The 11510-nt window shown below is 62.9% G+C and overlaps 2 protein-coding genes across 3 annotated transcripts; both read right to left on the bottom strand.

Moving 5' to 3' along the window:
• Nucleotides 1-1627: 1627 nt before the first annotated feature.
• CEND1 (cell cycle exit and neuronal differentiation 1) lies at nt 1628-4859 on the bottom strand. Its single transcript, XM_036875959.2, has 2 exons — nt 4739-4859; nt 1628-3347 (listed from the first exon to the last, which is right to left on the bottom strand). The coding sequence occupies exon 2, from the start codon at nt 3247-3249 to the stop codon at nt 2800-2802; it is 450 nt and encodes a 149-aa protein (XP_036731854.1). The 5' UTR covers nt 3250-3347; nt 4739-4859; the 3' UTR covers nt 1628-2799.
• Nucleotides 4860-5178: 319 nt separating this feature from the next.
• SLC25A22 (solute carrier family 25 member 22) lies at nt 5179-11399 on the bottom strand. Of its 2 annotated transcripts, XM_036875798.2 has the most exons (10): nt 10668-11399; nt 9530-9680; nt 9316-9441; nt 8980-9035; nt 8148-8238; nt 7499-7617; nt 7236-7410; nt 7000-7154; nt 6839-6914; nt 5179-6769 (listed from the first exon to the last, which is right to left on the bottom strand). In XM_036875798.2, the coding sequence occupies exons 2-10, from the start codon at nt 9547-9549 to the stop codon at nt 6556-6558; spliced, it is 1032 nt and encodes a 343-aa protein (XP_036731693.1). In that variant the 5' UTR covers nt 9550-9680; nt 10668-11399; the 3' UTR covers nt 5179-6555. The 2 variants fall into 2 exon arrangements, with proteins under 2 accessions (XP_036731693.1, XP_036731695.1); XM_036875800.2 differs by lacking the exons at nt 9530-9680; nt 10668-11399 and having other exon boundaries at nt 9320-9438.
• Nucleotides 11400-11510: the final 111 nt, after the last annotated feature.

Raw genomic sequence — 11510 nt, 5'->3', positions numbered from 1 at the left:
CTGAAGAACCCAGGTGTCCACTGATGGACAAATGGATGCCCAAAACATGGTCAGTCTACACGATGGGATATTACTCAGCCCTAAAAAGGAAGGGGATCCTGACCCCTGCACAGTGTGGAAGAACCTGGGGGCTATCATGCTAAGGGAAATAAGCCTATCACAAAAGGACAGACCCTGCGTAGGGGAACCTAGAGGAGTCAGCTGCACAGAGACAGTTAGTGGGCGGTGAGGGGGCGCCCAGGCTGGGGAGGGGAGGTTAGTGTTTAACGGAGACAGAGTTCAGTTTGGGGAGATGGAAAATTCTGGAGATGGTGATAGCTGCAAACATGAATGTGCTTAATGCCACTGAGCATAAGATTAGAAATGGTTATGACAGTGAGTTTAATGTTATGTGCATTTTACAATAAACCAAAAACAGAAGGTGTGTGTCTAGTCCACACTTCTCACCTCAGAGAGACAGGCACGAGGAGCTACAGGGATTTTCATTCTGCTTTGTCTCAAGTTGCGGAGGTTTTTGAAACCACCTAAACATCCTGTAACGGGGACTTGATAAATACCGGGGGCGGCCTCATGGGTGAAGGCTCACAGTGTCAAAGGGACTTCCAGCTGAAGCTGACAAACCCTCCTCATATTCACCTGTGCTCCCTCCCTAAGCCCTAAAATGTCAGGATGGGCTTGTGGGTTTTTAAGGTGCCAAGCGCAGACTAGAGAAAATGGGAGGGGGGACTGGATGGCAAGAGAAGGGGGGTGGGTGACAGCACCGTGCCTGAGGGGCAGCCCTGGGCAGGTAGCTGGAGGGGGTGGTGTGGGCCACGGTGGCCCCACTCTGCAGCCCCTGCCCTCTGTGCGGCCGGCCTCAGGACTCATGGGGGCAGTGGTCAGGAGGCGGCTACAGGACTCAGAGGAGGGGCAGGTCTGGACAAGGGTGTTGGGCCTGTTTGGGGTGTTTTCAGCCCAAGGCAAGTCTCTGGACTAGTTTGGGCCTGAGATGTGGGAACATGGATGGGTCGTGCCACTTTTGGAGGTGTACTGGGAAAAGAAGGGGAAGATGTGCCCCCCCCATGCCAGCTCAAAGGAGGCCTGGCAGAGGAAGGGCCCAGGGTACAAATCCTGCAGGTGCACTGTTGGGGCCCAATGGGGCCTTGCTCACCCCAGTCCACACCCAGTGGTCTCGCCCCAGCTGGGACACAGGAAGGCCTGGCCAGTTGGACACCTGGCCAGAGTGGGCTCTGGGAGCTGTGGGCAGCAAGTGATGAGAGGAGGAAGCCCCCTTTCCACAGCCTCCTCTGCGCCCACAGAGATGCGTGGAGCAGTCAGGGCTGGAGACGCCAACTTGAGGAGCAGGGTCCCTGCCCCATTCAACTGCTCAGTCCCAACTCTGCCCTGTGCACTCTGGTCAGTAGCCTAGGCCTGAAGGCGGATGCCCACAAAGTCCTGGGTGTGGCTGTCTGGGATGGCGCAGGGCATGGAGGTGGCAGGAGGGGCTGGTGAGGAGTATCTGGGGCTCCCTAGCCCTCCCTGGAAAGCCCTGCCGTGCATATGTGACACCCCCTGCTGCCCGTGCCTGGACAGGAAGCCCCAGTCTCTCTCCTGGCCACGTGCAGGTGAGGAGGACAATAGCGCAGCCTTTAGACAATAGAGTTTATTTCAGACTAGTCTCCACTCAGCCCAGCGGGCCAGGCAAGGGCACGTCAGGCTCCTGCATGCCCACCACCAACCTCCAGAGCCTACCTGATGCCACCCCGTCAGGAGCCAGGCTGAGACCAGACATGCTGAGGGGGTGCACAGCACGGTCTCCCTGCAGGCGCAGTGGGGCAGTGGACTTGGGTGACAGTCACCCACCAAGCGGTTCTACTCTACCTGTTATTGCATTTATACGCTTGTTAGACTCAGGACACTGGATGAGGCAGGAGGGGCCACCTACGGGGACTGGGCAGGTACAGCTGCCAGGCGGGTCCCTGATACCTGCCTTCCTGCCAGGCTCTCGGCTAATTGCTGCAGAATGGGGAGGGGGCCCCGGGCAGGAAGTGCGGTGGCCCCAGCCTCAGGGGCTCCCCTGAGGCACAAGCTATCAGGTGAGCTGTGAGAGACCGTTCTCTGGGTTCAGTCCAGCCATCCAGCATTCAGTCAATGGACAGAGGTGGCATGGAAGCTCTGCTGACCTGACTGACCACTTCAAGTCAGCCCCACTGACCAGACCCACAGGTGGACCCCCCCACTACCCAGTTCCAAGTGAAGAACAGAAAAGGGGAGAGACAGCCACACCCTTTAATGTCCCCACATGGGCTAGACCCAGGTTGGAACCCATCCCAGACCCCTGCCCAGCCCTGGAGTTCCCATCACTGGGGGCCCCTCAGGATGCTGCTGCCAGGAGGCCCACAGGGCCCCTGGGGCCTCTCAGGACAGGCTGGCACATGTGAGCACATTCATTCTGGATACGCCTGCCTGTGGGTGGGCAGGCCACACTCAGGGACCACCCCTTCCACTGGCCCAAGGTACCTTGGCCCAGGCTGGCATCGGAGTCTCTCCACCCAATGTCAGAGCCCCACTTGGGGCAGTCTGGGAAATCCAGGGCCTGGACTCTTTCTGCCCTGGACATTGAGAGGGGGAATCCCTGGGGACCAGCTGAGGGGGCTTAGTTTCTGTTTTGGGGGGCTTCCCTCTCTCCCTCTGCATGTACGTGGGGGTATATATGTATGTATATTATGGATATATGCGTGTATGGATAGCGGTATGTGAGTTCGGCATGCACTGGATTCCCTAGGTCTGTACAGGAGGTGGGCACCTGGGCACCAGCCATCATTTTTTCCGGACCAGGAAGACCAGGCCAAAAATCAGGGCTGCAGCTGCCACAGCCACCCCGCCAGCTACCAGCAGGGGGGTCAAGTTCTCAAAGGGGCAGGGGCCTCGATCCTCTGGGCCCCTGCTGGGGGCCTTGTCCTCCTCAGCCCCATCCCCAGGGCCCTTGGGCTCAGGGGTGGCATCTGGGCTGCTAGGGGCTGCAGGGGCTGGCTTCAGGTTGCTGTGGTTGTTGAGAAGGGCAGGGTCTGCCTTGGCCGGGGTCTTCTTGGCAGATGGAGGGGTGGGGGCTGCAGGAGACTCCTGCTTCTCTGCTTGAGGTTCCTTCTTCCCCGGCTTAGCCAAGAGGGCTTTCCCATCTGCAGCTGGGGGGGCTCTGGCCTCGGCAGCAGCCTGGGGCCCCTTGGTTTCAGGCTTGGGGCTGCTGGCTGACTTCCCTCTGGACTCCATGGCAGGTGCTGCTGGCAGGCTGCGTGGGGTGTACGTGAATGGGCAGGTGGCTGGACCACAGCAGCTCAGGACAGCTCACCCTCGGGCATTACATGGGCCTGGAGGGAAACACAAAGACCCCGTGGCAGGAGACTCGGCCTTCCTGTACAGCCTCACTGCCTCATCCCTGCAGAGCCTCTGCCCAGCTCTCTGACTCCCCCAGGAGCTGGCTCAGGATGCCCCTCTTCCACGGTTGGCCTCCTCTGCCCCTGGCTGCTCCCTGAGAAGCCCCTCCAACAACACAGGAAGAGGCTACAGGCCCCCCACGGACTGGGGTTGCAGGATTGGACCTGCAGGAGGCCTCCGTTTCCTCCTGTGCAGAACGGTCCTGCCCACACATGCTGTGTCCATCACACTGGCCTGTGGTAAGGTGGCCCTTTCAGGGAAGTGAGCACACACCCAGACCTGGGAAGGGTGTGTGGTCAGGGGAGGTGGACAGCAGCCACAGTGGGCCTGGGCAGAACCAACAATGTACCCTTCTCAGGAGGGCAACTGGGTCTTAGCGGAGGGGGCTCTGGGCAGGGCAGAAATCCAGGGTCTGGGCTCTTAGCACCAGTGGGGCGGGAGGGGGCCCATGCCAGCAGTCTCTGGATGCCACATGCTGAGGTGTCTCCCCATGAAGCTGGAGAAGCCAGGTGGGCAGCGACAGGCCTTTGCCTCCTGCCAGCCATCGGCTGCTCCCCAGCTCCTGGTGCGCACCCACAAGACCGGCTTTGCCTGCTTCAGCTTAAGGGCAAAGCCTTCCTGAGCTGAGGGCTGTACCTGTCTCAGGGGCAAAGGGGTCCCTGGTGTGCACCAGATGGGGGCATCCCCTGTAGCTGTCAGTGTCAGCATCCCTGAATCTGGGCCGGCCACTGTAGGAAAGGCCTGGTCCAGATCCCCAATCTCTGGGATGGGGGGGAAATGGGGCCTAGCCACCTGCGTCTGAGTTATCCCTCCCGGAGGACCTAGACACCACCTGTCTCCCGTCCTTGAGGAGGATGAGAAACCCCAGCCCCATCCTCAGGGATTGGGAGCCTATGGGAGAGGCAGCCCAGGTTCCCGGCCCTGGCCAGGGACACTAACCACACCGGAGGTCGTTTGAAGGTCACAGTGCAATTGGAGTGTCCCGGTGGGAGCCCCAGCTGCTGCCGCACTTCCCAGGAGCCCCAGCAGCCCTCACCCCAGCCACTCTGGAGGGGCGACCAGCTCCTACACGTCAAGGTCGCCGAGGGCCAGTGGTCTGCTCTCCCACCCCAAGACCCTCGGTTACTTCTGGCTCGCATTGACGTCAGCCGGTTGCCGGTACCCCCCCCGCTCCCCCAACCCCGCGCCGGGCCGCAGTGCCCAAGAGCAAAGGGCCCGCGGGCGCCTCCCGGTGACCTTCAAGGCGGGGTACCGCCGCATCGCCCCGCGGGGCCCAGATCCCCGTCCCGCCCTGGGCCCGGCCTCGGAGCCCCCGCCGCCTTACGCTGCTGCTCCCGGCGCTACCCGCTCAGCGCTCCGCGTTCTCCGCAAGACCAGGCGGCAGCGGCTGCTGCGGCGGCTGCGGTGGCTGCGGGGACTGGGAGTTTCCCACAATGCACCGCCCAGCGCAGGAAGCAGGGGGGCGGGACCGATCCGCGCCGACCCCGCCCCCCGGCCGGCCCCGCTCCCCGCCGCCGGCAGGGAGCTCTGGGGTCCCCCAAGGACTGCTTAGGGCCGGGGAGGCGAGGGGCTGAGGCTCCCCTTCTCTTACCCCCAACCTAGGCAGCGCGGGAGTCACGGAGCGGCCCCACCCAGGATCCCCTCGGGACAATGTGCCGTCAGTGGGTGGGCAGACGGACTGGGGTCTGCCGCGGCTGGGGGGCCAGTACCAAGGGGGGCTGCCCTTTCCCTTCACCCCTTAAGAGTTGTCTCAGACAGAAGGCATCTACTTAGAATATTTATTTATCTTCTTACATGACAAGACACAAAAGTTACAACTTTTAAAACTTTTCAAAAGAAAAAAATATAATTCTGTAAAGCAGCAGCTTCCAAGGTACAGATGTGACGGGAGGGGGCAGCTCCCAGGAACAACCGTGAACAGGGGGCCCAGGCCAGAGCCCCAGGTAGTGTCACTGGGGAGGGCCTCCACTGAGGGGGCCCAGGTTGAGGGACACAGCACCAGCATGACAGAATCAATCACCAACACAATCACCAATCACGTGGCCACTCAATTCACGACATCAGCGGGGCTGGGGGGCTGGGAGGGCAGAGCTTATGGTGTGTGGTCAAGGGCCTTATGCAGAGGCCCAGAGAACAGGGTGAGCCTGGGAGGCCTAGGGTAGTTCCCAGACCCCAGAAAGCAGAGCAGATGCTCCAGGCTCCATACTGGTCCTAATCCCTCCCCTCCCCACTGGCCAATCGGAGACCCAGGGTGGGGGGTGTCAGAAGAGGGGTCTGCTGAAGATGCAGCAAGAGGGGCCAGGCTGGAGAAATCAATTTCTAGATGGGGTCAGAGGGGAGTCTAGGGCACATACAGCACACACACACACACCACACACGCACACACACGCACCACACACACACACACCACACACACACACATCCTGGCCATGGGGGAAAGGGAGCAGCCTCCCAGGGCCCCATCCAAGAGGCAAGGTCAGCTGAGGGCTTGTAGACACAACCTGCTCCCCACACCTCACATGCTCTGGGCCCCCAGCCTAGGGCGGTGGCAGGAGGGCCACCAGAAGGGATGCTGGGTCCCACAGTAGTGAGGAGTAGGCTTGCCCCGGGAGTCAGTACTCAGCAGAACCTCCCACTTGGGACCCCTGGCTCAATGTGGTGGGGGCAGCAGACCCCAATCCTCCTGCAAAGCTTGCCAAGGTGCAAAACGGAGTCTTGGCTGAGACGAGGAGAGCAGCAGGGAGGCTGAACATGGACAGAGGGGATGGACAGAACCACTGCGCTCCACATGCTAATGAGTAGGTCTGTGTGGGGTCCCTCTGTGGCTGAGGGGCCAAGCCTTGGGGACAAAAGCTGGCAGACTGGAGTGTAGGGTCCTGCCTGCCTAGCCCAGGTCTGAGGCCCCCAGTATAGAGACCAGCTCTGTCCCAGGGGTACTCCAGCCAGGGCAGGGCTGGGTAGGGGCCGGCTCCGGGAATGTAAAGATTTCCACATTTTCTACATAAATAAGACATTGATCCCAGTGGTTGCACAGGCAGGACTGCTGGGAGGCCATGTGTGGACCACCCATGTGGCCTCTGAGCCCCTTCCTCCGCCTCCCCCCGTCCATGTGGGGAGGGGTGGGGAGAGACAATCCCTTGCTCAGTCCTGGGCAGGCCGCCCGGCTCTGGCTGCAGTCTGGTCCAGCTGGGCTGAAGGCCTGGGGGGCTGCGGGGGCTGCAGCAGCCCCAGCAGCGTCTCGGCGATGCCCAGGAAGTAGACCACTTGAGCGATGCCGAAGAGCGGGGCGATGACCAGGGCACGGCAGTAGGCGCCCTTCAGGAAGGCCGAGGGGCCCTCATGCCGCAAGATCTTCCTGCAGGGAGAGGCGGGTCAGAGCGGGCACTGGGGCCCCCTCAGCCCGCTGCCTTGGGGCCTTGCCCACCTGGCACAGTCCAGAAAGCCAGAGTAAGTGTCCTCATTGAGGCCACGCTGGAGTGACTGCAGCCGCGTCTTCACCACTGCAGGGGGTGTGCAGTCAGGATAGGGCCCTGCCAGCCTCCTGCCCAGCCCCTCGACCCCAGCCCCCTTCCCCAGGGCACCGACCATCACAGGGGTTGACAGCCACTGCAGCTGCACTCCCAGCCACACAGCCGGCCAGGAAGGACACATAGAAAGGAGACTTCTCTCCGGACGCTGGCTGGCCCAGCTGGTTCAGGTTGGCAAAGAGGGGGAAGTACACAACGGAGAAGGGGACGTCCCTGTGGAGGGGGTCAGTGGTGACCAGGAGGTAGGTGCCAGCAGGTGGGCCCCCTTCCTCCCAGCCTCTCTATCCCTCCCACCTGAGCAACGTGGCTCCAAGTCCCTTGTAGAGGCCAGCGATGCCACGGCTCCGCAGCAGGTCCCGGGTCAGCTGGGTGGCCGTGGGCCGGGGGGCAGACGGAGCCTCCACTGGTGGTCGGGTGTCCCCCTGGGCTGGGAGCTGGGTCTGGGCAGCCAGTATCTTCTTCTGGGCATCTGGGAGAATGGGGAGGGGCCTGCTGCTCTCCCTCCCAATTCAGGGAGGGCGGCCCCTCCCACCCCCCTCTCCCCCACACGCTCTCACCAATGCGGCCCGCGTCCTGAAGCTGGATCTTCAGCATCTCCATGGGGGTTGTCACAATCACCTGGCAGGTGCCTGCTCCACAGCCTGCCAGCATCTCCTTAAATAGGGTCAGCTTCTGCCTGCAGCGCAGAGGGGGGCCTTGGTGAAGAGTCAGAGGTCCCACCATCCAGGGCTGCCCACTGTGCCTGGGTGTGAAGGGGAATGGGAGCAGTGGGGACAGACGCAGCCCTGTGGGGGTACAGCACCCCTTGGCCAAATACTCCTCCAGGCCTTCCAGCCACGGGCACCAAGCCCAGCAGGGAGACGGCACAAGGGCAAGGTCTGCAAAAGGCAGCGGGGCCGATTTTGAGCAAAGACAAATGGAGAGGCTGGGGGCCTCCAGTGCCCCAGTGGGCTACCCGCTCAGTTCCACCCTCTGGTGACAGGGGAAGGCTGGCTGATGCGGCCCGAATCCTAACATACAGGGGGTGACAGACAGTGGCTGGAGGCAAAGGACCACTGGCTCAGCACCTCCCCAAGTGCCCCCCATTCAGAGGTGGGGAGGATGAGGGAGGGCAGAGCCTTTGTCCTGCCTGCAGGCTTAGACCCCTCCCCTTGCCCCCTCACGATCTTGGGCCCCAGCAGCCAGGCAGAAGCCCCCACCCCTCACCCGTCTTTGGAAAGCTGGTATCGGAAGAAGTCATTGGCTGCCAGCTTGATGGCCTTCTCTGGGGTGACAAGGGTCAGGTTCACAGCAGCTCCTGTGGGGCACACGGGGGAACACGGGCAGGTTGGTAGCCCAGCTGGCAGGCTCTCAGCCAGCCCTGGCCTTCCAGCTGGCAAGGGCTACCACAGTCACTCCCTGGCCGCCGCCTCCTGCCCTCTCACCCACATTTGTGCTGGGTGGTGGTGGACACAGGCGGGGACAGGGGCAAGGCCTGCAGGCGCTCTGCACAGCCTCCCACTCCAGCCTGGTGGGCCTCGCTGAGGAGCCCCTCTCCCCAGGTCAGAAGGTGCTGGTGCTGGCTGAAAGGACGCGGTGTGCATGGCCACACCTGGCCTGGTGTGGGTAAGGGGCCCTCTCGGCCGTGAGGGCTTAGGGCTGCCTGGCATGTGGGCAGACTGGGCTTGGGGACTGCTTCCTAAGCTGCTTTGCAGTAATGCCTCCCACCTGCTCCCAGTGTCCTGGCACAGATGGTGTCCTGCCTGTACCAGAAGGCAGGGGAGGAGGCTGCAGCCACTGGTGAAGAGACACAGTGTCCTACCTTGCTGTGTGCTGGCAGTGAGCGGAGGGCAGGGTGATGCCCTGGGAGGGGGCTGAGAAGGGCCCCTCCGCAGAGATCCTGTCATCCAGCCCAGCGCGGTGCCCACACCCCGCTGGTGGCCCCAGAGGCACACTCACACCCAGGCCCCACTGCTGCCCTGCCTTCCCTCCTGCCTCCCGACCACTGGCGGACCCAAGGCTGAGGGACAGGGCCGCCCAGGACCCCATCGAGCCTCACCACGGTACATGCCAAAGTAGCCCTCTGAGCGGATGGTCTTCACGAGGCAGTCCGACCTGCGGCCAGGGGGTGGGGTAAGCTGGGGGTGAGCTGGGGACCAGCCGGGGAGCAACGCAGATCCCGGTAGGAGCTCCCCCAGGCCTGCCCTGCCTCAGCTGCCTCTTTATTAAACGGGGGTGGGGGACTCAGGCGCAGAGAAGGAGTCTGACCTCTGCAGCCCCCACATCACATGGCTCCTCATGCCTGCTGCCCCTGCCCCCAGGTGTCCGCTGGCCGACCCTCCATCCCCATCCCCAAACATGTGCTGGCCAGCTCCCCACCCCCAGGAGCGCTCACATGCTGGTGTACATGCGCTGGCCATTTTGCTGGTTCTGCAACCTCGTCTTGGCCAAGTCGATGGGGAACACGCAGGTGACCCCGATCAGCCCAGCGATGCCGCCATTGATGAGCTTGGCTGGCAGACTGTGGGCAGAGGGAGTGTCAGGATGGCGGTCACTGGTCAGGGCAGGTAGGGGCTAGGCCAAGACCAAAGGTAGGGTTGCACTCTGACCTGATCTGCTTATCAGCCATTTATCTAGAGCACACCCAGGTAGGACGAGGTGGAGAGGCAGATGCCCAGTGGCGGAGGGGGACAAGGTGGTGGTCAGAGGGGGAGGGGCGTCCTCCTCGTTCAGGGGGATTTAAAAATCACCCCTTTGGTCCTAGAAGGAAGAGGGGCTGGAATCATCAGAAGGCGGGGCAGAAAGTTCAGGGGCACACCAGAGAAATAAGCTTCTCCCAGAAGTCTCCTGCCCCCACCACCCATGCTTGGGGGGTCGGTGCCTGCTACTTGACCCATCCCTGGGGCCACCCTGCCTCCCCTCAAGGCCCCCCAACAGTTTGCCCTCCCAGCAGGCCTTGCTCACACACAAGCTCACGTGCACACGCAGAAGAGCATGCACGTGAGCCTGCTCAGCCTTTAAAGGGCCAGGAGCCTCTAAGAGAGGCAGCGGCTGAGGCCACTTTGACAGCCAGAGCACCTCAGACTAGCCTGGGTGGCGGTGATGCCCCCCCAACCTTGAACAGAAGCAGCTGGTGCCTGGCCTCTTCAGGAGGGAGGTTGGAGTCTCCTCCCTGGCAACCCAGGACCCCACGGCCGAGGCTCCGCTCAGGGCTGCCCAGATAGGCGCTGCCAGCTCAGGTGCAGCCCCCAGTGCCAGGGCAGCTTCAACACTGGATCCCCAAACACGCCTCCCCTCGGAAAAGCACCATCCTTGCCCACCCGAGCTCCTACCACCTCTCCACCGCGTCCAGGAATCTCACTCCTAAGCAGAAACACACACACACAAACAGGAGCCCAGAACCCCTGGCAGCTTCAGGGCTGTGGGGGGGCATGGCTGGGGGCCAGTGGGAGGAGGATGGCTGCCCTTCTGAGGCTCCCTGGGGTCGGTCCCCCACCCACTCTAGGCCTGGGAAGAAGAGGGGCCCCTTTCACTAGGGGCAGGGCTCCAGGGGCCTCCCCCTGCCTCCCCCAGGCCCCCGCAGAAGCCAGCTGTCACAGGCTCTCCTGCACGGCCCTGCGGCCCAGGGTCACACGGCTGGCTCACACCCGCGGTCCCTCCAAGGACTGGTGACCTTCACCCCGGCTTTCACCGGCCAGGAGGGACCCTCTGCCTCCGCCGCCGCCCCCCGCCCCATGTCCCGCTCACCCGGAGGTGCACCGGACCCGGCTCGGAGCCTACAGCCGGCGAGCTCACCGAGGAGACCCGGCGGCCGAGGGCGGCGCCGGCTGCGGGGATTGGCCGCGGGGCGGGGCGGGGCCGCCTCGGGGGAGCGACTTTCTCTTTCACTTTGGGCGCGCTGAGGCTCCCTGCAGTCGTGGGAAAAGGCAGGAGACGGGAGGGCGGCGGCCCCCTCAGCCCAGGGGACAGGGAATCTGACTCAGGCTGACCCAACCAAGCCAGGCCACTCGCCTGCAAGGACTCCAGCTGCCTGGTGGGTTCCTGCATGCAGCCTGCAGGCTGGATCTGTCCAGGGCCCTGAAACCCCGAGGAGGGTGCTCCCTCTGTGCCCAGGCCTGGTGGACCTCTGCCTGAGGAATCTGGTGCCCTGGGGTGGACATGGGTCCGTGCCCACTCGTGCCTGTGGGACCCGTGTGTCAGTTGTGGAAGGCACATTTTAGGGCAACCTCGAGCTGGAGCAGAGGAAGACACTCCTGTCTGCGCAGGCCAGGGAAAAGGGACACTGGGTCTCAGAGGCCACTGGCTGCCACCCATAGGCCTGCTGACACGGGAAGCGGCACTTGCAGAGCCTCTGTCCTGCCAAGGTGCCCGTCCCACACACCCAGGGCCTCATGCCAGGGCCCTGCTCCTCCATGCCCAGCTTGCAGAATTCTGACCTCTGAACTTCAACCCAACCTGTCCCTCCCTACTCCACCACCCCACCTTCAGGTGTAGACTGGCTGCAGCCAGCTCTCTCTGCAGCCCTGCACCCTGGAAGCAGAGCTTGCATCCTCTCTGGTCTCCCAGGGGACTTGAGTGAGCCCTGCCTCC

This window comes from Manis pentadactyla, chromosome 9 (genome assembly GCF_030020395.1).
Source record: "Manis pentadactyla isolate mManPen7 chromosome 9, mManPen7.hap1, whole genome shotgun sequence".
Taxonomy (NCBI): domain Eukaryota; kingdom Metazoa; phylum Chordata; class Mammalia; order Pholidota; family Manidae; genus Manis; species Manis pentadactyla.
Note: the sequence above shows the minus strand (reverse complement) of the source record. Positions and strands in the feature narration are given on the sequence as shown.